The sequence below is a fragment of the Penicillium canariense genome, assembly GCF_028826845.1.
Source record: "Penicillium canariense strain IBT 26290 chromosome Unknown utg000001l_segment0_segment0, whole genome shotgun sequence".
Taxonomy (NCBI): Eukaryota; Fungi; Ascomycota; class Eurotiomycetes; order Eurotiales; family Aspergillaceae; genus Penicillium; species Penicillium canariense.
The window spans coordinates 4,378,163-4,401,677 of NW_026622728.1; the positions used below are offsets into that span (position 1 = coordinate 4,378,163).

Here is a 23,515-nt window from a genome sequence, read left to right on the forward strand (position 1 = left end):
CGTGTGTTGGCTGGTGGAAGAACAAGTGACTGCTTACCAAGGATGTCGATTACTCGGATATTTGAAGGGGCCGTTGTATCGGCCCAAGAGGCCATTCCGAGGTCGGCCATCACCGCTTTAGCGTCGGGCGACAATCGCACGGGCCCTCTCAGCTGAATCGCGGCACCTTATTACTGTATTAAGTTGCCTTGACTCCTATCGAAATACTGTAACTATATATGTCGAGTGGTAACTTACAACTTACCACTAAAAACGGGCTTATTCATCGCCTACTGTACTTTTCTTATATTTTCGTATGGAATTCTGGTTTAACAGTACATACATACACCGTATAGTTTGTGTGATGCCGATATTTGCCATGGGGAATGAGGCTGATAGTCTATAGGATGGTGACCGTCTGGAAGTGCCCATGTAAAATACTGATCTACAGTATGATCTACCGGCTTCTTCTACGATATGTTATGCCATCTCTTGCAACCTCAAAAGTATTCTGTACTATCGTTCTTTCGCTATTTGCAATCAACACACCGTCCCACAAATTAATTATAGTTAACCAAAATCCGCTAAATGATCGTATTCCATCACCCTCTATGGTGCACCCTCCACTGGACTCTCTGAAACTCCTGCGGATTCAACGGCTCATCATCCCCCTTAAAACACTCATACCTCCTCTTACTCTTCAACTTCCTCCCCTCCCCAAACCCCAACCTCCCAATCGGAATCACCTCATTCTCAGCCCCAGCCCTCGCCACATCCCTCACAACACCCGACATCTCATCCAGCTCGGCAACAGAATCCGCCTTCCGCCCAACAAGCATCGGAAAGACCTTATCCCCCGCAAACGCCCCAAACCGCAACATAGCAAACGAATCCAGCCGCCCCGTCCACCGCGCAAAGTACCCCGCGTACAGGCTCAGTGCCAGCAGCGGAAGCAAATACACGCCCATCAGGACAGAGACGACAATAATTCCCGTCAGGGAGATAGACGGGATCTCCATATTCTCCCCGAGATCCTGGTACACGTACCAGCTCCCTGGGATCGTGGCGAGCAGCTGCGCGTTGGATAGATACGCCGCCGCCGTGAAGGCGGTCGGGAGCCTGTCGGCGTAGTTGGTGAACCACGACAGCCATTGGGAGATACTCGAGCCTGCAGGGTACCATTCGCCGTACCAGATGTCAGCGTAGACGCACAGGGATTCGCCTTCCGATGTGTCGAGGAGGAGGTTTGACAGAGGCGGATTGGCGATGCAGGCGTCTGAGAGTTCCGTTGCTATGGAGCTGGTGGCTTTGCTTTCTGCTTCGATGGCGGCGTATGAAGCTGGGAAGGTGTCGATAAATGAGTTGGGGCCGAAGGTTGCGAGGGCGGTCATTAGGAGGGGGCCTTTGTAGGTTGTGTTGAGGGGGGATAACGAGCCGGCTTCGAGGGTGGATGTGTTTGTTGTGGTGGAGCGGCGAGCGTACTTATAGTTCCACGTTTGCCACGAGTCCCGGCTGGATTGGTTCATGCATTTTTCGTCGCAGAGGTCCTCGGGGTCGGATTCGAGGAGGGGGCCCGGGGTGTTGTTGTTCATGTAGTTGGGGAGCTCGAAGTAGCCGGATGTGGTGCTCACGGTAATTTTGTAGAGATACTCCGCGGCGTCTGAAGACGAGGTGGCGATGTCTGAGCCCGTCAGGTTGAGGTAGAGGACTTCGGTGAAGTCTTGCCGATTGCGCGTCATTTGCCACCGGGATTTGGTGCTGCTTGCTGGCATACAGGCGATGAGGCCGTAGTAGCTGTGGTTGGAGATTTCGGATATGTATGTAGATTTACGGTCTGTGTATGTAGTCTGATAGTCGAGGTAAAGGGCGCCAGCCTCGGTGCTGCAGTTGGTCGGGAACTGGTCTGCGAGGATGGTTTCGGATGAAGCTGTCGAATTCACACGCGGTGCGAATTGACGCAGCAGTCCTGTGTTGAATCCATTGGGTAGCTGAGAATAGAACGTCTCAGAGGACAATTCGTTGAGCGTGATAAATTGCACCCCGCTGTTGTTACTCCATATGTTAGGGTAGTAGGTATGGCCATCGGCCTGGCTGAGGGCACTCCGGGTCTGAAGCATATCAAGGCCAGCTGCGATTTCGACAATATACTGATAATCTGCGGTGTTGAAATCATTGAGCTTTGCTCGGTTGCTGGGCTCGGTTGGAATCTTGATGGTTTGTGTGGTGAGGAAGAGCGACTGGATGGGATATGTGATAGCACCAAATATGTAAATGATCATCGCGACCCACAGCAATGCGCTGCCGTGCTGTTTCCACCGGCCCTGGGCCAATGACAAGTACAAAGAGGGGTCATCCCACCTTCGATCGGCCAAAGTGGTGACCTGGCGCAATCGAAGTCCCGTATTTTTCTGGTTCTGCGTGTAGATCACAGCGGCACTCGCGCATACGGCGGTGATCCAGGGGAGTGTGGCGACCTGAACGATGGATTGGAGTGTGCGCGCAGAGCGATAAATCCTCGCAGATCGCGCAAAGTCGATTTTCGACTCCTCCTGCTCGTATATCGCATTGGCGATATTATATCCCCACGACTTGGCCTTGATCGGGTGGTACGAAAGTACCACCGTCATGGTCCATGCATAGATAGCCAGGGTCACATAGATGATGGTGATAAGAGTCACCCATGCGGAGCGATGAAGCAGCGTGCTGTGACCCCTTCCTATGATCTGGCCAGTCGAGCGAACCTGGCTATAGGATGGGAGCTCCTCATCGTGCATCGGGGTAGCGCCTGATGTTGAGGATGCCGAGTCGCGTCCATCATACTCTGGTATACGATCATCGCCCGCGCGATCTTCGCTGCTTTGCGAGAGCCTCTGGAGAGGCACCGAATCTCGCACTGCCTCCATTTTTCGAGTGTTGTCATCCCAAAAACCCCTGAGCCCGTGGCTCCCATTATTATCCTGGTCATTTCTTTAGCGGCAATACCGACTGCGGCTAAAAGCTTAGCGTACTCTCCCAACCGAGCGCCCTTGGCGCCTGATGGGACTGGTGGAGCTCCGTTAGCGCCGTTTCTTTTCCGTTGGTTTATGAGGTGCACCCAGGGACGGTTTGATTGGCCTTGTTTCTGTTGGAAAAGCTTGAATCTGTCGGATCACAGGATATCCGTATACAATAGTACTGAAGGAACCAATTGACAGAATTGATTGATTGAAGAACTATCCTGGAGATCGCTGTTGAGAGCGTCTCATAGCCTCAGGGGCTAGGATTGGCATGTTACCGGGTATTCCGAGTGAACCCGGTTTACCATACAAAACATACTGACCGCGGTGAATAATGTCGGAGTATGCACTATTGGTATCGGCTAGTAAGGGAGATGTCCAATAGGATGATCAACTGATCGGATTGATGGCGATATAGAAATCAGGGGGGAGGCCTATTGAAGGTCATCCCCTGTCCAGACAGGCGTTTCCTGCCTGTTCGGCCGATACGCGGCTGCTACAAAGCCTGATGGTCGACAAGGCAAGAATCAATGATATTGGATGTTCATGGCCGTAACGCCGATCTGATAGATACAAAGAAAATGGAAACCTATGGGCTGTATTAAACACAAATGTAAGGGTTTTGGGTCACCGATCCCGAAACAAGCATCAGAGAGTGTGATAAACGTATTCACCAAGTAGGAGTTCAACCTAGAACTTTCGTGACGAGCGCTTCTTCTTCTTATCCTTCTTCTGGCTTGCCTGCGGACTGATGATTACCTCCGACATGTGCTGGATTTTCCCCGTAGACTTGCGGGTCTTCCGTCCCGAGGACTGAGGAAGGGTATGCTCGTCGCCATTCGGCTGGGACTCCCACCTGGACTGGCTGTGTTCTGAGCCATGAGTGTCCTGGCTGAGGTCTGGAAGAGGGCTTTGGGTAAGGTCAATAATATCGGAGGTTTGTGATTGATTGGGTTGTGAAGCGGAGGTTGGAGCAAGGCGTTTGGAACGGGTTGCTGCCGCGGGCGAGTCATGCTCGAGCTGATAATCTGTACTCGGGTTAAGCAGAGAGTGTGGTTCTTGCTGTGCGCTTGTTGGAGGGTTGGAAGATGGTTGCGGGGAGAGACGGAGGCTCTGTTCGCTGTGAATCACGCTATCGTGATCCTCTGGATCATTGAGATCCTCGTCGGCCTCGTCTCTGTCTTGGTCGGTGTTGTCTGGCTCTAGCCAGCCACTCCGTAGCATATCCAGAATATTTTCTTGTGACACTGGCGTCTGCGGTGGTCCTTCTTTTCGTGAACTATTATGGCTCGCTGCAATGACACTCCGAGCAGGCGAAGACTTTGCTGATACACGCTCGATTGGATTGTGCACCACAGACAGAAGAGAGTCATTGGCGCCGGAGAGGAATGATTCATCCACGGCCTGGGGATCGTGCTGTGCGCTTTGCTGCATATCCGAAAACGATTGATTCGCAGATAGAAAGGACAGCGTTGATAGATCTTGAATAGAATTGTCCACAGCCAGCATGGCCTGATCTCCAATGAGAGTGTGACCATCAAGATTGCTCTCTCCAATCTCGCTGAAACGTGAGCCAAGTCGCGCCCCTGGCGACGACCGTGCAGAATGGAAACCGGAGAAAGAGGGCGAAGGAACGGCAGGCGTATCGCTGTGATCATCATCCGCATCTCTTCCCCGTGTGTGTGGAAGCGGCACACCACCAGGCGTTCGTCTAGATGGAACATCAGAAGCTCTCGCTGGAGACTCGTTCGGGGACTGAGGACGGCTGGCCGCGGTAACGAGAGTGACAAAGGTGTTGTCATCTAGGCTGACGAAGGTGGTTTCATCGAGATCCATTCCGACAGGTGGAGGAGGCGAGGCCAGCTGGGCGTTCGGCATGGAGTCCTCGACTACAGAGACACTTTGAACAAGGTGAGCGCATGCAACAACATACCAACGATTAATTCACTGACGTGCTACCTTCTTTAGCTTTGTTCTTGTCTTTCCCCCTCGTGCCATTGCTATCGGACTCGTCGTCAACGACCCAGGGTGCAGGTCGCAGTAGCTTGGGATCGCTGAGTTCCGCAAAAGCAACCTCACGGAAACCATCGTCCTCTTCGTCTTCGTCGTCCATCCCGGGCATCTCAAATCCGCTATATTCGCGGGGCTCATCATCTTCTGGATCAACGTCTGCCTTGGGTCGTCGGTCGCGCATTGCTAGTCGAACGTTGATACTCCCGTTGCCAAGAACATCGTGAACCTCGGCAACGCGGTATCCAGACATTTGGGGCTGCCAATTTGTAGCCTTGGACATGTCCAATTGCCGGAAAGCGATGATGGCCCCGACTTTGGCTTCACATTCGAGAAGGTCCGCAACAGAATTCAGATCACTCGGGAGATCAGGCAGGTCGTCGACCACAGGAGCGGTAGCTTCCTCATAGTCTGTCACATTGGCAGTATTGTCCTCAGCTGTAGGCCATTCGTCGTTGTAGTTGAGGTGCATGTTGTCCTCATAGGCGTCATAGCCATCCGCCTCCTCATACTCGCCCTCTTCATCTCCATTATAGACCTGAATTCTCTGCTTGCGCTTGCGCTTCTTGCCCCAGCCCTTCCGTTGCCGGATCAGTGCGTCTGCATCCTCATCCCAGCGCTGCTGGAATGGGAATGGCGGGGCGCTGAGCTCGATATCATCATGGATACACTCTATAGCCTTGATGACGAGCTTGCTTTCCCAATCCTCATCTTCATCGCTCTCTTCTTCCTCTTCTTCGGTTGGCTGTTTTTCTGCTGTTTTCCTGCGAGAGTGGACCACACTAGCCTTAGCAGCTAGCTTTCTCCTTGTAGCTTCTTCGTCCTCTTTAGTCCGTGGCATACGTACGCCCAAAGACCCAAAAAGGAGCCTCCGAGAGCTTGCAACATCAAGAGTACGCCGAGTAGACTGCTGCATGTCATCCAGTTCACCCGTTGGACTCTCTTTAGGGACGGCTTGTTCGGTCGCGGTAGGTTGCTGAGGAGGAGGCACGTTTTCTTTCTCCGAAGTCCCTTCGATATCAACACCGCCAGCGGCGAGATCTCGAAGCAGCTTCTGTCGCCTGGCTTCGAATTCACGTTGCTCCTGTTCCTTCTTCTGTGCCTTTGTCAATGTGGCAGACATGATGCTTGTCTCGTCAGGGACATGCCAACCTCCGTTTTCCTCTTCCCAGGCACGGAGTGTCGCAAAGTCGGCTGTCTCTGGGAGCACACCGAGTTCTTTCAGCTTGGAGAGACGGCGCCGCAGTTTGAAGCGCTGGTTGCTTTTCTTGGTACGGGTTGATCCTTCACCAGGGGGGTTCACAATAGCGGGCTGGGATGTTTTCTGCGAAGGCAGGTCAACCTCATCGTCTTCAGACTCGGAGCTATCATCTTCTGAACTGGAATCTTCCGAGTCAGAGGATGACGAATCAGACGATGCCCCTTCCGACGAGTCGTCGTCTTCTTCCTCGCTAGATGCCTCGCTTGACTCGCTGGCCGATGAGGGAGACGATAAACCCACGTCTGAGTCAGATGATTTAGCCCTGCTGACTTTCGGTTGCAGTAATTCGGGAATTTCGGGAACGCCTTGTTCGCCCTTGTTGAATCTCACGGCCTTTGACGCTCTCGGCGAGGAGTCATCGCCGCGGGACCGCTTGCTGGACAGAGAAGATGCACCAACCAACGATGATCGGCGCTGGGTATCTGCTGACAATGGTCGCTTAGCCACAGAGCTAGAACGTAGCGCAGGGCCAGGAGCGACTTGACCCTGGGTACGAATATCGATGAATTGCGATGCAGGCTCTTCAAAGTCTTCTTTCAGAGCCTTGAGCTCACTCTCGAGCTCATCATCCTCAGGCTCAGACCCATCTGCCTCGCTGTCTGTGTCTCCTGAGTAATTGACAGGGTGTCTGATTACAGTCCCCATGTCAGACACTTCGTGCTCCGGGGGCAAGATCGAGAGCTCCTTTCCGAAACCAGTGTCACCTGGAGGCAACCATTCCCCATCGCCCTCTTCGTCGGCATCAGCATGGGCATTTTCATTTGCAAATTCGTACCCAAAGGCTGGGCCGTGGTCCCAGCCGGGGAACATGGTCCGCCGCTTCTTTCGTGGGGGAATGGTAATCGCAGGTCGGTTCGAGGAAGTTCGGTTGAAGAAAGGCATGCCGAAGGGCACACCATCAATGAGATGCTTGCCATCGCTTGTAATCTGGTGACGACCACACAGCCGTCTTGCTCGGAGGTCCGCCAGCTGAAGCGCTCGAATACTGGAATGCGCACCGTCAGTAATCCACGCGCAATTGCAACAAAGAGGAATACGGGGTCATCTTACACAACCTCGTCCCCATCCCTCAGTAATCCATCCACCTCCATGAAATGCAGACATTCGGACCCAGCGACTTCAACCACATAGTCTTCCAATCCCCACTGACCACTGAACTCTGGATCGAACATGGTGGGTTCCGTCTCTAGCGGCACAACCTCATTCACATCCTCCAGAAGCTGCGCGACAGTATATCCGCCATTCGCAAAGGCAATATTCGGCGTCCTCGACGATGCAACCATCGACGCTGAGGCCGCGCTCTGCGTACCATATTCTCCTTGCGCAGAAGGCGAGGAGGTTGTCGTCCACAGAATGCGCGTGGCCGGCAGGCCGTGGCGGGAAATAATCAGGTGAAGGCGCATGGTGCAGCGAGTGAGAGCTAGACCATTGAGACGATGGGATAACGAAGAGATATCTTGATTGGAGTTGCGACTTTGAGTTCGCGCGTGCTGTTTTCCAGCGTCGGCAGGAGGCTAGGTAGAGCTGTTGTCCTGTGGGGTATTTCTGTACCGAGAATTTGCGATCACGTTTCAAATTCTGAGGCGGTGCGAAATGGTCGTGGCCCTGCCATACGGGCGCTGTGAGAGACTCGGTGAATCAGGAAAACGTGCAGCTCCGAAGAGCTCGCGGTGTGGAGGAGCGCTAACCACATTTGGTGTAGCGCCTCAGGCACAAGATCGACGCTGTCAACCAACTATACAAAGGCTACCCCTGCAATGGGTAATGTGGGAAATAATGGATGTACAGTGAGATTTAGTTAGAAGTGAATGCATTGGCAATTAGGTAGCTAAAGATATTTGAAATTGAATATTTAATATACGTCAATCCCTTAGTGCAGAATAATAGCGCACGGCATATTACAATTCAGTTTTGTTAAACCAGGAAATCAAACCGGCTACCCAGCTCGCTATGAATGCAAAAGCCTCCAAGCGACAGAAAAAGTAGTCTTTCAGGATATGATAATGACAGGGGGTATCAAGCAATGCAGTTGGTGGTAATGATGAGCGTGATGATGGGTGGGCCAATAGGGCCAACCCGTATGTGTGAATGGGGGTATGGATAATTGAACCTGGAAGAGTCCAGGGACCAGGGCTCCGTATTTCCCACTTGTGCGGTCTCTGGAATTGAATGGCAGCCCTCGATGGTGGATGACCTGACAACGCAAACTCAAGCACGGTAACCCTACTGATAGTTGGTGACACAGTGACCAACTTTACCGCTGTCTGCTCGAGCTTTGCGGAACTGGCTTCCGGGTAGGAACGCCCAGATTCATGGGTCGCAGGTTGTTCTGTGAAGGTCGTCGCTCGACAGCATTTGAAGGCTGAAGCTGGCTCTCCGCGACACGCTGGTATTGCGGGGGACTTTCTTCGTCTGTAGGCTTCCCGGGGACCTTCATCATACTCGGGGAGCGTCTCACGGGCGACGCAGGAGGGGATCCGGAATTAGACTCGGGCGGGGTAGTAGGCAGCATGTCAAAGGACTCCGAGGAAGAACGGCCCTCTCGGCTGGGGAGAGCCACAGGACACTCAGCCGCAGAACCATCCTCACGGGCCTTTCCCGATCGGACTGGGGATTTGGCATCAGCTCCAGATTCCATTGCTCGCTGGGAGGAAGAGGCGTCTGGTGGGTGATACTCGCGGCGTGGTCCATCTACTGGGCTAAGATTCTCGGCCATTGCATCCTCATAGCTGGGTGGTGCATCGTCATAGACCGCACCTACTTCAGCAGGCACGGGTCCAGTACTAGGTCGGGGGGCATTGGAGGTCTGCCGGTCTCATTAGAGGTGGGCCAGGAGGGCTGAGATGTTGGTTTGGAAGGCGATGATTGTAACGCCGCAGCCGCCATAGCATCCAGGAGAGCCTGAGGGGGTGCAATTCCAGAGTAGACCTTGACTGGCATTCGCAGGGGAAGAACGATCAGTTGAGGCTATGGCGAAATGATGTTAGCCCAGATTGTCGTAGATCAAAGCTTGATGATTGAAGCCTACCTTCATATTTCCAGGAGTGCCGTGAGTCAGTCCAATTCGTACTTCCAGCTCATAGGTTCTCTCAATATTACATGTCTCGAACGATGGCGCGACTGAGTTAGGAAGTGGTAGGGTACTCCACAACTGCGAGTCGATGTTCCATTCAGTGCCCACCGCATCTCCTGGTTGTCCCAATGCCAGGCCCATATTGCTACGACTCATAACGACCCATGAGCCATTTTCCTGTCGTGCGAGGTCATGCGCGAGAATCTTAGTGTAAGACACGAGTTCAATCTGCAGCATCTGCAAGAAAATGGTTTCCGGCGAATCAGTCATTTTTTTAGCCATAAGGCGAAGCGGGACTGGCTCGTTGCAGGTGAGAATCGAGGGATTTGGAAGCCGGGCCTCGACAGAGACTCGTGGAGGCTCTGTGTCTATCTCTCGGAATGGATTTGTAGACCGATTGAAGATGCTCTTCTTCTGTGGAGCATTTTGGATCTTCGAGAATTGGTGTTGTCGCCGGGCGTATGTTTCCTCATTAAGATTTCCAGTCCTTGGGGGCTCAATAGGCAGGAATTTCAAAGGCACAATCTAGCACATACGTCAGTCGAGCTGGTGGGGCAGCCATGAAAGGTTCTTATTTCAGAATGAACTTACCGCGCGGATATTCTCTTTATAGAACTGAGGCCTGATTATTGTGGCCTTCACAAAATACTCAATTTCGGCCATACCAGGAAACCCGGTCAGGGATGGGGGCAGGGTTTTCTTGACATGTCGGGTGGTGTCGCGGGCCATCTCCACTTTCAGCCCAGTAGTGACAAGGTTGGTGCGCATGCTGTTGGTAGTGCTGCAAGCATTGTTGAAGGGGAACTATTAGAAGGTTACGAGGGCCCCCGGAAGGCATGCATAGGACCAGACAACCAACCTTGAAGTGGAAAGGATATTCATATGATCCGGCTGCAAAGGTGTACGAGGCCGCTGGTGAGCCGGTTTGCATAACAGCCGCCGTGGGGAAGACGGTCGCAACCTTGTATAAGATCTGTCGGCCTAATCAGCAACCATTCCATGCTATGGTGGTACTGAAGTTGTAGCAGTACTGATGCTACGGTCCCCAGTTGTCTCTCACCTTGTGAACCTCCAGCTCCGTCCGTTTCTTGTCCGAGTTGACATTGTGTGGATAGCGAGGACCAGCAAGCCGGGTACGGCTCACGCCCTCCAGCTTGACCTGGATCCCTCCAATTGCAGCTTCGGTGGGCAGCTGCAGCACGACCTTGCCTGAAAGGAAGTCGAGATTGGTATAGTGCGTGTGCCGGCTGTCAAGGAAGATTGTTGCGGACATGGCGGCGAGGGCCCGGGCCCGGAGTCTCCGGTTTTGCTCCGCCGTCGATCGGGTTTGGAGTGACAATCGATGGGTTCGGATGTCTGGAACGGGTTGCGGCGAAAATCGGTCCCCTTTGGCGAGTGAGGAGTGGAGCACGAAATGGTGTTGAAGTGAGATGTCAGACGGGGGGAGGAATGCGGATTAAAAGCAAGGAGCCGGGAATGACGTTTTTTGGGGCCCCTCGGCGGATCAACCGACGCAACAACTGATCTGACTGGGCAACTCCCTAGTTAACTTAACCACAATTCCCGTTGACCCTCTCTGAGGATGCCTAGCAAGGCTAGTTTTCAGGATTTTAAGCTGGAGCTGCGCCTCCTTGAAGCCACTAAGCCACCTTTCCCTTTATCCATGGGTCTTAGGGGGTCCATCCCTAAAGATACGAAATGTAATTAGTTGTCTGATCCAATTCTAGCCTAGTGCCCCGTATAGTGTGGTATTCAAAGACATGGGAGAAAAGCAAGGTTGTATGAACCTAGGTAAATTCTTTTTTCCTTAACGAGACCTGGATACGCTTTGGAATGTTCCAGATGACAGGGAAAGCATGCCGGCTGGTTGCTTCCGGGCTCTAGGCACCAGAATTTCGGCCCAGCCAATGCCTCGTTCTACCGGCATTTCAGCTGCGATATGGGTGATTGCGCCTCGCTTCAACATCAACTAATAGACTATCATGCAGTCGCATGCATCCTGAACGTAAATAGAAACTTCAATGTGTCGAGTTAATAGCATCAGTGGGATTGAATACCGCCATTCGCGGGGCGAGATTTGGCCTGTGCATCGCAGCTTAGAGGCGATCCTTGCTCGATTGATATTATCAATAGTTCTCCATCTTCACGTGAATCGTGCCCCCACCGTGAACAATGAAAATGATTCAAGATTGGTTTCATTTTGTACCGTCTTACCTATCGAATATCAACAAAGAAGCTGCGTGGAAATAACTATGCTGGGTATCTTCAGATCTATCCCACTAACCATAACCACCATTCAAAGGCCCTCCTTCGCCAACATATCTATCCAGCAAGAAAATGTTAAGATCCGCAGAATGAACCAGAATATGAATTCTTCATACCTGCGATGTCCAAATAAAATGCAATGGCGTTAAACTTCCGCGGGTTGCCCGTCACTTCCGCTGCGAGCCACTTCAGCCGATTCGTCCAATTGATTAGGTCGAGATGGCTGACGCCCACCAGCGTCCCCTTGTAGCCCTCTTCGCCACCCCAGTGACTGCTAGCCACGCTGACAAGTCCGTCATTGGGACCTTCTGCTTCAGCGAGGATCCGGTGAGAGAGGCGGAAAACAGACCATATGCTGGGCTGGACAGCGGCCCCATAGGAGAAGTACCTAGTTGCGTAGAGGAGTTAGCTGCAAATCCTGGGGTCAAACTCCATGGACCCTTACCGGACATCATCTATGTCTGGTGTATTCGGGTTGAATGTCTCGGACATATACTTCCTGGTAAGCTGTGCAAAGGCGCCCGTCTCGACATTCAGCTTGTTCAGGGTATAGTAGATCTGAGGCAGGCGGTCGGCTGCATTCACAAATGAGTTTAAGATTCCAAGATTGATGTTTGAATGGCGAGGTCACTGTACCTCCGATTTGGTCGAAACAGTAGTCAGCAACAGCGGAACCTGTTGTGAGCGTGATCAGCGTCTGTCACCAAAGCCCACGGGACTGTACTTTCATACCGCGATGTGGTGTCGCAATAGTGGTGAGTGATAACACTTTGAATTTCTGCGGTTGGAGACGGCTGATCATGTATCTGGAATCAAGGCCACTTTACGACTCGTCGTTAGAATTTAGCTTAAAAAGGCATTTGGTGACGATATCTCACCCCTAAGCCCACATTAGCACCAGATCGATTTCAATCAGCAGATTAGAATGCAGCTTACCATACTATGTCTATGCATAGCTCGCTCCGAATGTCAGCTCCGTGCCCTGCTTATCAGATCTCATGAAACCCACATACGCAATGATATTGACATCCTTCCCCCGCGCCCCAACTTCAATATCCCGCGCCAGCTCCTCTGCACGCTCTTCAATGGAACCCGACGGCGGCACCGTGGCTGTGATAACCTCGATTCCTTGCGCTGACAGCGCTTCCTTGATTCCGCGCCAGTATTGAACGCCCGGGAAGTAGCGGCCGACAAGCCGCAGTTCATCAAAGCCGAGGAGGCCATGGGCTAGGACGACAGGATGTTTTGGGGCGTCTGTGGCGCAGAATATGAGGTTAGCTATCTTCAATGCATGTGGGAGCATTTGGAATGTTGCGAACCGTATCGGTCTCGGAGAACCGAGTACTGATCGTGGATTACTCGGCCATGGTCCTCCAAGCGCGGCTCGAGGATGGAATTCTGGTTGCGTTGGGACAGGTGATACGCTCGACGTGTTGGAATGTGGCTTTTCTGACGGGAGAAATGCCAGGCCAGTGGTCTCCTGGCTATTCCTGAGATAGCAGCCGCATATCCCATCGCGTTCTCATCTGCGCGACGCAGTTGCAGCTACTCGGAGATGACGCAACAGGGAAACATTCGCGCGTGCCTCAGGCTGCCATCCGGGGTAACTGGACAGTCAACCTAGTCTAACCAAGGTAATTACGTAGTGCTTGTCGGCACTGGTTGGGGTCTATCTAGCTTTTATTTCTAGTTCAATTTTATAACTTAACGGTATACTTCTCTGATATGAGGTCGGGAAATGAAGGAGTAACACTTCTATCTAGTGTCCAATTCCTACCAATGGTGCCCCTGCAACATCGAGCGGCATGTACAACTCGACCATGGATAGATGGGTACATCTACGTTTCGATCAAGCGAAATATCGAATCTGGACCTGCATAGAGCAAGCCATAGACTTAGCCTAGTAAAAGATATAATCGTATTTCTCGAAGATTGGATATCGATGAACAGCCGCGAAAGCGCATCTTTCTGGCAACATTCGAAGTAAAGGAGAACAAAGAATCCGATATATTCATCTCTAAACCTGCACAATCTTCTCGGGCACCTCGGGCTTCACATCGGTCGTCGCCTTGATCAGGTCTTCCACAACCTTGTCGCCATGCTTCTTGCCAGCGGCCTGGATCTCCTTCAGCTTCTCCTCAGCCTCCTTGCTGGCATCTTCTTCCGCCTTCTTGAATCCGCTGGAGTGCTGAGGAAACACAAGTGAATTAGTAGGATTTTCTTTTATCCACGATGGCACATGCACTGGCATCCGGGGTATCGAATCTCACCTCGGCCTCGAACTTCTTGTATTCTTCCTCCTTCTGGTTGCGGTACTCTTCAATTTCTTTCTGAGCCTCCGCCTTTGCGTCTCTTATCCGCTTTGTGCGATCTGTAGTAAGAGAATGTCAGGTTGTGAGCGCACGTCTATCGGGGAACTCTCAATCTCGTACATTCTCGGGCTGTAGATGATCGAGCATGTCAGTATCGGGCGGAACCCAGTGGCAAGAGACGAGTATATGTGAGTCACTTACATTGCTGCACAATCTTCTGAGCCTCTCTCTCGGCCTGCAAGCAGGATTAGCACACTTGATCGGTGGTCAGCCTGCCGGTGACACCTACGTCGAGGAGGGTCTGAATGCCCGCGGAGTTCTGAGCCGACTATTCAACGGACATCAATCAGCATGGGAGAAACACCCCAAATTTCTCTGGAAATATAAACTCACCATATTTGCCCGCGATCCCTCTTAAAAGGTGGTGTATAGAGGTGACGGGGGAACGATAATGGAGCGACGAGGGACCGGAGCTCCGAGCTCGATCAGCCACGCATGGCCCCCCAAGGCGGTGGGGAAGTGTACTGCCAGCCCCCTCCGCCCCGATGAACCGGTAATCCTCCGCGCAGTTTTGGCTAATCAAGAGGTCCAGGCTTGCCTCATCAACCATTAGAGACTTTTCCGTTGCCCTTGTGCATATTCTTGTCGCCCAATTTCCCATGTCTCGCGCATCGAAGCTGACCCTGGCCGCCACCGGCCTGGGTACCGCAGGCATTGTCTGCTTTGTGCATTGGGCTCAAGAGCAAGACAGGGCGGTACGTGCAAAACTTAAGTCTCACCTGAAAGCATGCTAACTTTTGATTGATTTTATAGGCTATGCACAGGGGAGTGGAACGAGACATGGAAAAGCAACGTATCCGTCAAGAGCGACAAGCCGAGTTCGAGATGCAAAAGCGCCTTGAGGAGGAATATCTCAAGCTCCAGACCGTTCACAGCACAACCGACAATGCGAACCCGACCGGCACAAATACAAGTACGGGGTCATTATAACAAGGTGTGGATTGCGGCTTGTCGAATCTCGAATCTTCTTCGCTCCGTGATCCCGGTTAGCCTTGAGTGCATACTTGGTGGGTCCCTACTTTGCTGAGAGAACTGCTTCCAATGGCCAAGTAAGCGCTTACCGAAACATCTAGGAAGTTTGAATTCCTTGGAAATGTATAAGTTATTGTATAAAGTTGGGGCCGTGTACGATATACCCTGATGTATTATATTCCAATCATGAACTCGTCTCTACTTGCCAACCAATGCTGTAAAATAATGATGCCATAAGGTATTCTTTAAAGGAGAAGTATTCAAAGGCATGCGTAATAAAATTTCCTTACGCTAAATGCCCACACTGCGTATTCACGCTTATCTTGAGTCAAACAATGAAGCCCTTACGTGAAAGGGTAGATGAATGGACAGCAGTCTATCTCAACCAGAATGGTAGAATAAGACTAGAGGAAGCAAGTAAGAATTGATAAGCTCATGCTTTGTTTGCCTGGCTGTTCTAATTACAAAAATATCCCGGCGGGTTTCTAATCCGTACATTGCCTGTTAAAAGTTAAACTGACCAATAGGCTACCAAGACACTTTGCCTCATCTATGACAATCACTTGTACATAAATTATATAAGATATCTTTTTTATATCTTACCTAGGCGTATATGAATGGACTAGTTATTATTTTCGCGACATCTAGTAATGGCGACAACCTTTACATCACACCTGACACTGCAATAGGTGAAGTAGACAAGGGTTATATCATCTATATGCTCCTGAAAACAGGCTAAATAGACTAAAACCCCGATTCACGGTAATCATGTCCATAAATCATCGAAACCACCTATCGTACAGTCTGAAAGAAGTACAGTCAGCGTTCATTAGTATTTGGAACATGCTACATGCCCCATTTATGTTTCTGCTAGTGGGCGGAAGTACTATGTTCGAAATACTAATGAACGGCCCACTGTATATAAAATCGGGCCGACACCTAACAAAGGCCGGTTATTATCGGAGGCCGGCTGAATTCCGGCCTCCGGGCACTAAGAAAGTCTAAAATGGTGTTATCGGCGAATCAGCATGCGGGATTTCGGCCTCCAGGCTTGGCATAGGGTGGAATATAGAGGTACAGGGATGACCTGCTCGAAGGAAAACGACTCCTATTGATCTTACTCTGCAGGGCTGGTGGCGAATTTCTAATCGGAAGGAGTCCATAGGTTGGATCTGCAACGCTTCTACTCTGAGTAAGCCCCTACTGTCGTAAAAGAGGGATTGCGCGGCTCCCTTGTCCACTGCTGGAACGGGCTTAGCGCGTCCCCGTGACCACTCGCTGCCCTTCTTTGCTGGGCGTTTGTATAGAGCATCTGGATAGACAAGATGAGGACAAAACATCTTATTTCGACCTGAAGTATAGGTATAGGTGCCCTCAATTCACCTCGGAACTGTTCAAACTATCTGAACCCACTCTAATGCCCGGTGTCACAGGATCCACGCTAAGTTGTGTTATCTTTCGTAATGGTGGACAAGAGGCCGGAATTGATACCGGCCTTTGACTATTATAAGAACGCGCTCCTTTCCCGCCTCAATGCCCGTTATTTTTGCTTTTCTCTTCATCTCCCAAGAAGCTTGTTTTCTTCACCTATCCTTTTGACCCGTTTCCCCTGGTGTCTTGGTTCCTGACTTGGTTTCTCGCCTTGGGACTTAGCCTTTATATCCCTTCCACACCCAAATCTTCCCTTACTAAGGCACTCTGCCTTCCACTACCGAGAACTAAAGATCTCTTTGCACCACTAGCTTTTGGTCTTAGCCTTCTATCATCATTATGACTCGGACTCAAGTTCCTTTCCCTTCCCCTGCTACCCTGAAGCGGTTCCCTCATATCCATGATGACCCTTCAACCTTGTCTCATACCCTGGACCCCTTCACCATCACCACCTCATCTGGCTTCCTGCCCTACCAAACTGCCCCCACAGACCTACCTGAGGTCTTCAAGCCTCTTGTCTCCTTGCTCGAACGTCTTCCTGTCGTCAAGGCTGATGGAACGCCTGGCCTGCTGGCCACTTACGAGCTCGGCCCTGCCACGGAAGCCGAGCTCCCTGACCTGACTGATGAGGTTGAGAAGCTTGTCCTCACTGATGGGGAGTGGGATCGCTTCACCATTACTGCCGTCTTTCGTGACTACACCTTCCTGGCCTCGTCGTACCTGCTCGAGCCTTGCTGGGAGTCCTGGTGCACGTCCGCGGACCGGGGCTATGGTCTGGGTCGGGATGTGTTGCCGAAGTCTGTTGCTCGCCCTATGTATCGTTGCGCTCAGATGTACGTCGTCTGTTCCCTCTTAACCTTCCCCCCCTTTATCTCTCTTATGTCCCGTCCACCATGGCCGGATATAGATGCATTTATGTCTCATCGTATAAGCATGTGCTAACCCTTATATATAGTCTGGACCTGCCGCCTTTCATGTCCTACGCAGCTTCTTATGCTCTATTTAACTACACCGTCACCGATCACACCAAGGGCCTTGAAGAGTACTCTAACCTGCGCCTGGTGCGCGCCTTCGAGCGTGGCCTTGACCCGAAGAGCTCTGAGGCTGGCTTCATCCTGACCCACGTCGACATGGTCAAGGAGACTGGCTCACTCATTTCCGGCGCGCTCAGAGTGATTGATACACTTGAGCAGCAAGGTCCTCGCACTGACATCAATGATGGCTTCCGCGAGATCCTGCAAGCCATGGAGAAGATCGAGGCGTCCATGGAAGGTATGGCCGTATCTCCGAACGCTGTCAGATTTACCTAGAGCTAGACTGACATCTTAATAGACATGTGGGCTAACTCCAAGCCCTCCGAGTACCTCTCCTTCCGCGTCTTTATCTTCGGCATCACCTCGCAATCGATGTTCCCGAACGGCGTGATCTACGACGGCGTCGAAGACAACAAGCCGCTCTTCTTCCGCGGCGAGAGCGGCGCCAACGACAGCATCGTAAGCACCCCAACCAAGCTCAGTGTTCCGATGCCCTCACAAATCCCACTAACCATCTACCCCCTGCCATATAGATTCCCCTCCTGGACCACCTCTGTCAAATTCCCATGCCCTCCACCCCCCTCACCAAGATCCTCCACGAGTTCCGCGCCTACCGTCCGCTCCCACACCGCGAGTTCCTGACCTACGTCCGTGAGAAGGCCGAGGAAATTGGTGTACAGGAGTACTCTGTGCAAGACTCCGAGACAGCAGTGCTGTTCCTGAGGACACTGAATCATGTGCGCAGCTTCCGCTGGCGCCATTGGTTGTTCGCGCGAGAGTACATCATCCGCCGCACGCCGCATCCTACCGCCACTGGCGGCAGCCCCATTGTGACGGTAAGTCCCAGAATCACGAGTCTATGTACAAGATGATGAGAAGAGAAGCTAACGATGATTGCATAGTGGCTGCCCAACCAGCTATCCGCCGTTATGGACCTGATGGTCTCTATCTATGACCGCTACCTTGCGCCGAAGGAAGGTGCGGCGACGATGAACGGCCAGGAGGATCTGATTGCCTCGCATCGGAAACAGGTCGAGCCGATGATGGAGCTTGTGCGTGATCAGAAGGACAAGTTAGCGAAGGAGGTGGAGCGGTGGTGCCAGGAGCGTGGGGTTTAGATGTTCTTTTTTTCTTCCCTTTTCACATATTTGTCTCTTCTGAACATAAAAGAACGCCGATGATGTTTACTGTAGATACAATTTAACACGATTTACGTATACTTTGGGACATTGTTTCATATTTCTTCTAATTGTAGGTTTGGTCAAGTTTCGCTGCCCGGAGAGAGAGCAGGATGATTGCAGTCACACCGCTTCACCGCCAGGACTGTATTCCACGGCATGGCCACGAAAACATGGAACTGTGGTGTTCGAGCAGATACACCACCCACCGGCTGGAGTCGGTGTGTGTGAAAGTTTCATTGAGTGCCAATGCTCAGTCTTTCCCCGCTTCGCAGTTGACCGCCAACCCGCAAGGCCTGTCCCTTCATGCTATCGGAATAAGAACGGGCGAGGGGACGATCTGACCGGGATAGCGAGACCAAATCGGGTGCGATGTCCCTGCTTTGATGAGACAAAGAGGCCCGTGCCAGACAGGCGTCTGAAAAGCAGAACTACCTGGTAGTCCCTATCAAGACCGGCATCAGAATGGACACCCGATGTGCTTTGCCCCTCGTTTGCTGGTAGTTATGGCTGCACGAACGCACTGTGCCGACTAAGGCAAGTTTTTGTTGTTGTCTCGCACCCCTTTTATTTCAGGTAATCACTTCCAGTCCCCTCTCTCGCCCATAAGCCACAGCATCCGAGGAGACGCTTTCACAGCCTCGGACAAATAGCCGGTCGAGTTTAGCACCGTCGCGAGAGTCAGAGGCCCGCGCATCAGCGAAAAGACGGATAGTCACACCCGTGATCTGTGTGTAGGACAGGTTGAGCACTTTCAGATCTAGAAACAACGTATAGAGACGCCGTGCACCGGCATCGTCCACGCCGCGCATGTGGGTAAGGCTAAGCTCCGCCATCTTCTCCAGCTCGGGGTTTGGCACCTCCTGGCTTTCGACCATGGCGACGAGATCATAGATGGTTAGGTTAAAACATTCGTTGAGAAACAGTGTCCGGATCGGAGCTTGGGCGTCGTTGAGAAAGACCGGGAGGGTTTGGTTCGTGATGAACCCCGTATCGATGAATATTAGTGTGTGCAGGTTCGGAAGCGTCCCTTCTCGCAGCTCCAGGTATGTAGGCCGCCGGGCTGATCCGCCTTGAACATGGATGTGTTCGATGCTGCTCGGGAGAATGGCGCAGAAGTCCTGCTCGATCGTTTTCCCGCGTAGTTCTAGCCGACGGAGCGGTGGGATATGACGGTCAGGACCATCGGGGAAGGTGTATATGCTATGAACTGCTGGATCGAAGTCAAGGCGTAATTCTTCCAAATTCGGGTATACAGGTGATTCGCTATTCTATAGATGCGTCATTAGTACAGGGTCAGAAGGCTCCAAGGATGGAAAGACGTACTTCCATAAGCGCCGGCACAGATAGTACAGGCATATGCTGTGTTGTTGGTTGGGCCACGTTTTGTCTTGAGGCCAGCGTAATGCTTTTCAGGTTTGGAAGGGACTTGGGCCACTGTCCAGAGTTGTAGAACTCCATATTTGAGCTTTTGACATTCCACAGCGCGATGCGCTCGAGATTTGGCAGAGCAACTAAAAGCCTGCCTAAGTAGTCATGGGAGACAGGCAAGTCTGCGGAGAGGATGAGGCTCTTTAACCTCTTGCTGCCTTTGAATTTCTGGTAGAAGTCCTTGCAATCATGGGACGCCCAGAGCTCAAGATGTTCAAGGCGTGGGCAACGGCTCAGGAATTCCAAGGTTTTGGGTGTCGAAGTTGTGGCTAGGTTTTTGATAGTGGCATGGGTAAGCATTGCCTTTGAGCGCCGAATGTATGACCTGACTGCCGTCCATGACACTTTCCCACGGGCTCCAGTGAGGTCGATATGCATCCACAGGTTGGTCATGGAGCCGAAAAACCGCTCCCAATCTTTGCAAACACGTAAAATTCCGCTGCGGACTCTAATTAGCAATCGCAGTGAAATTGGTCAGAAACCCGGCAAGGACTCACGCAATCTGTTTGAAGGAAAATTGCTGAACCACCAGCACCGCAATTTCGAGTGGTAGCATGGTGAACGGGTCTCGACGATTGAGGAGCATGCGGTCCTCTAATTTCTTATGCAATTGCTGCAGCATCTAAACGTGGACGATCAGTATATTCTAACTGAACAAGCACTTTCTGTGGCGACAAACCTCCCGTCGCGGATGCTCACTCGGGAGCATTTTCAAGCCATAAGCATAAATCTCCTGGGCCTTTTCTGGCTTTCCCTCGAGGAGAAGTACCTTGGCACATCGTAGGTATCCCTGATCCAAGGTGAGATTCCATCGTATAGAACCAGGCAGCAGGGCACTTACTCGCTCATCATCTTTAGCCTTTTTGATCATTTGTTTTGCATCGCGACGTGCTTGGTCATACTGTTCCAGCTTGCAAAAAGTAGCAGAACGATTGTCCAGGACACCAATTACATCCACATTGGGCTGCCTCAATGCCTTCGAATAGCGATCATTAGCATTAGCTGCCCGTTTAGGTTAGAATGGAAATGGTGCTACCTCGTCAAAGGCCGCGATCGCGCCTTTGAAGTCCCCCTTCTGGTAAAGCTTCTGGCCCCTTTGTTGCAAGGCTGAGACTACAGGAGGCATGGTTTCTGATCGCACACAGTGACATGACAGATGAATTCGAATTCTGCTATCGACGTGTTGACGAGCCACGCTCTCTTCAAAGCGCGTTCGGCGATCGGCACGTGCCTTGCGGTGTTGGCTCCCCTGCCCCGCCGGAATGGCCCATGTTTACTTTCTTCCGCTTTGGATCATCCATAGCTCTACGCAATAGCAACGGGCGCCATGGAAGCGCAGAACTTGCAGGCCGCATCGACTTATGTCAACAACCTCCTGCTCGCTCGGGGCCTATTGAAGAGTGGCCAGGCGATCGATTTTGCCGATCCCGACAACCATGAAGGCGGAGCCGAGGCCACGATGGCGCGGGTGATTAACCTGGTCAACGATCTGGTTTTGAGGAGAGACGTCAGTCGCAGCTCGCTATTCCGTGGCGTAAATTAGCTGACAGATCTTTTTAGCGTGAGGCCGAACACCGTGAGAGCTTAGCGACAACGATTCGGACGTTGCGAGCCAGCGAGTCGGAGCAGACGATGGAAATTGTACGTCCAGTGTTTACAACGACAGAAGGGAACAGCGGACTCATTTTATCTTGCTCGACAGGGAAAATTAAAGACAAAAGCATCAGAATTAACCCGATCGCTCGCTCTCGCCGAGGCCTCGGAGCGGGCGCTCAAGTTAAATATGTCCAGCGCCGAGGCCACGATTCGCGGACTCAAGGAACAAGTGCAGCGCATGAAAACCACGGTTCAACAGGTCCGGGCGCAATGTGCCAACGACATCCGCAAGCGGGATCTCGAGATGCAGAGACTCAAGTCACACCTAGCCGAGCGACAACGGGGAAAGCGCGAGGGGCTGAGTGTCACTACCATCAACATCAACGCTGCCGCAAAGGGGTCGCAATTGCGAGCGAGTGGCGGAGAACGGGTCAACGAGCCTGAATACAGCCTACAGCAGGAGACGACCGAATTCTTGACGGAACTATGCCAGAACCTCAGCGACGAGAACGACACGCTGATCGAGCTTGCGCGGAACACGGTGGCGACGCTGAAGGAGCTACAAGGGCTGCCGCAGGGCGAGGAGAAGGATGGTGAGGATGAAGCCTCGGTAATGACTGCCAGTGTCGGGCCGCAGAAGCCATCCTCCGCCGTGACTACACTTCCTACATCATGCGAGGAGCTGTCCATCCGCATGGACACCGTACTGGATCACCTGCGGACACTATTGACCAACCCGTCGTTTGTGCCTCTGGAGGAAGTTGAGATCCGAGACGAGGAAATCGGACGACTGCGCGAAGGCTGGGAAAAGATGGAGAACCGCTGGAAGCAAGCTGTTTCCATGATGGATGGGTGGCAGCGACGACTTGCAGATGGGGGTGATTCGGTGCGGGTGGAAGAGCTGAAGCGCGGCATGAACCTCGATCTGAGTTTCAGCTCCTCCGTGGAGGATGCCCGTATGCAGAGTCGGCTAGAGAGCAGTAACATCTCTCCGATTCTGGAGGATCAGCAGGAGGAGGAACGAGAGGAAGAAATGGGCGAGTCCGAAGACCGGGCGCCAGAACCAGACACATCGAATCCACCACAGACCCGATCGAAGATCCGCAAAGTGCCCGAGCGGTCCGATCGAGCTTTGCGGGAGCGCAGCGACAATGCGGCTGCTGCCAGGCCCAAGCGGCTCCGAAAAGTGTCATTCACCCCCGGCCTACAAGGATCTCCTTGCGAGCCCCCCAGCACCCACGACGAAGAGACCCTGCAAATCAAAGCGCATAAGTCAGATGCTGTGACTCGCCGGCCTTCGCGACTAAAGGTCGAGCCCAACTCGACTCGCCAGGTGAGTAGAATCCAGAACCGAGTGAAAATGAACAACGGGGTGGGTCCAATACTAACACGCTGGCCATCGCAGATCAACGGCAAAGACTCGCAACTGAGCATCTCGCAGAAACTCGCCGTCGTCGAAGATGAAGCGCGTCTCGCCGAACAGTCGCGCAAAGAGCGCGAGACGCGAAAGCGAAACCGGCCAGAAAAGGCGTCCAGCCGGTCTGGCAATCGGCGACGGAGTACTCTGACGAGCGATGAGCTGGACGATCTCATGCGCGTTGCGCGATGAAAAGCTGCCTGATGAGGATTTGATTTGGATTTGCCTTACCTTTTAATCTGCACCCTGTACATATACATTGGATGAGCGAGCATTGTAAATAAGGAGTCGCTGTGTTTCGTTTGGTGCTGTCTTCGTTGCTGCGCGGCTGTCCAAATCCATTCCATTTCCGGTTGTCAACCTCGGCTCATTTGAGCTCGGTTCTCCGCAGTCTGTTCAGATGTCAATTCGGTGATTCAGATCGGCCTGCGGAAGCCCCTTTCTGCTTGTGCTCCTTGTTCCTCTGTAACACATGAGTCTCACCGCCATCTCCCTCTCCC

General features: G+C 52.2%; 9 protein-coding genes across 9 annotated transcripts; 3 read left to right on the forward strand and 6 right to left on the reverse strand.

Annotated features, from left to right (window-relative positions):
• Positions 1-581: 581 nt before the first annotated feature.
• Positions 582-2,882, reverse strand: N7482_001494 (uncharacterized protein; the record flags this gene model as incomplete). The annotated part of the gene is made up of 1 exon (XM_056683619.1): positions 582-2,882. One exon carries the CDS (start codon positions 2,880-2,882, stop codon positions 582-584), a length of 2,301 nt encoding a protein of 766 aa, XP_056547225.1.
• A 783-nt stretch (positions 2,883-3,665) lies between these two features.
• Positions 3,666-7,649, reverse strand: N7482_001495 (uncharacterized protein; the record flags this gene model as incomplete). The annotated part of the gene is made up of 3 exons (XM_056683620.1): positions 3,666-4,875; positions 4,928-7,231; positions 7,297-7,649. 3 exons carry the CDS (start codon positions 7,647-7,649, stop codon positions 3,666-3,668), a joined length of 3,867 nt encoding a protein of 1,288 aa, XP_056547226.1.
• An 851-nt stretch (positions 7,650-8,500) lies between these two features.
• On the reverse strand, positions 8,501-10,592 carry N7482_001496 (arrestin (or S-antigen), N-terminal domain protein; the record flags this gene model as incomplete). The annotated part of the gene is made up of 6 exons (XM_056683621.1): positions 8,501-8,945; positions 9,008-9,213; positions 9,275-9,844; positions 9,911-10,123; positions 10,179-10,292; positions 10,380-10,592. 6 exons carry the CDS (start codon positions 10,590-10,592, stop codon positions 8,501-8,503), a joined length of 1,761 nt encoding a protein of 586 aa, XP_056547227.1.
• A 1,023-nt stretch (positions 10,593-11,615) lies between these two features.
• N7482_001497 (triglyceride lipase) lies at positions 11,616-12,887 on the reverse strand (the record flags this gene model as incomplete). Its single annotated transcript, XM_056683622.1, has 8 exons — positions 11,616-11,641; positions 11,701-11,972; positions 12,030-12,159; positions 12,221-12,259; positions 12,317-12,405; positions 12,463-12,464; positions 12,521-12,524; positions 12,598-12,887. The coding sequence occupies 8 exons, from the start codon at positions 12,885-12,887 to the stop codon at positions 11,616-11,618; spliced, it is 852 nt and encodes a 283-aa protein (XP_056547228.1).
• A 714-nt stretch (positions 12,888-13,601) lies between these two features.
• N7482_001498 (uncharacterized protein) lies at positions 13,602-14,292 on the reverse strand (the record flags this gene model as incomplete). Its single annotated transcript, XM_056683623.1, has 5 exons — positions 13,602-13,772; positions 13,855-13,955; positions 14,098-14,131; positions 14,186-14,224; positions 14,290-14,292. The coding sequence occupies 5 exons, from the start codon at positions 14,290-14,292 to the stop codon at positions 13,602-13,604; spliced, it is 348 nt and encodes a 115-aa protein (XP_056547229.1).
• A 263-nt stretch (positions 14,293-14,555) lies between these two features.
• Positions 14,556-14,886, forward strand: N7482_001499 (protein PET117; the record flags this gene model as incomplete). The annotated part of the gene is made up of 2 exons (XM_056683624.1): positions 14,556-14,651; positions 14,710-14,886. The coding sequence occupies 2 exons, from the start codon at positions 14,556-14,558 to the stop codon at positions 14,884-14,886; spliced, it is 273 nt and encodes a 90-aa protein (XP_056547230.1).
• A 1,812-nt stretch (positions 14,887-16,698) lies between these two features.
• Positions 16,699-18,511, forward strand: N7482_001500 (indoleamine 2,3-dioxygenase family protein; the record flags this gene model as incomplete). The annotated part of the gene is made up of 5 exons (XM_056683625.1): positions 16,699-17,192; positions 17,315-17,631; positions 17,692-17,852; positions 17,927-18,229; positions 18,296-18,511. The coding sequence occupies 5 exons, from the start codon at positions 16,699-16,701 to the stop codon at positions 18,509-18,511; spliced, it is 1,491 nt and encodes a 496-aa protein (XP_056547231.1).
• A 632-nt stretch (positions 18,512-19,143) lies between these two features.
• N7482_001501 (Leucine Rich Repeat domain protein) lies at positions 19,144-21,128 on the reverse strand (the record flags this gene model as incomplete). The annotated part of the gene is made up of 6 exons (XM_056683626.1): positions 19,144-19,842; positions 19,898-20,441; positions 20,500-20,624; positions 20,682-20,792; positions 20,844-20,978; positions 21,039-21,128. 6 exons carry the CDS (start codon positions 21,126-21,128, stop codon positions 19,144-19,146), a joined length of 1,704 nt encoding a protein of 567 aa, XP_056547232.1.
• A 201-nt stretch (positions 21,129-21,329) lies between these two features.
• N7482_001502 (uncharacterized protein) lies at positions 21,330-23,207 on the forward strand (the record flags this gene model as incomplete). The annotated part of the gene is made up of 4 exons (XM_056683627.1): positions 21,330-21,509; positions 21,563-21,643; positions 21,705-22,931; positions 23,004-23,207. 4 exons carry the CDS (start codon positions 21,330-21,332, stop codon positions 23,205-23,207), a joined length of 1,692 nt encoding a protein of 563 aa, XP_056547233.1.
• Positions 23,208-23,515: the final 308 nt, after the last annotated feature.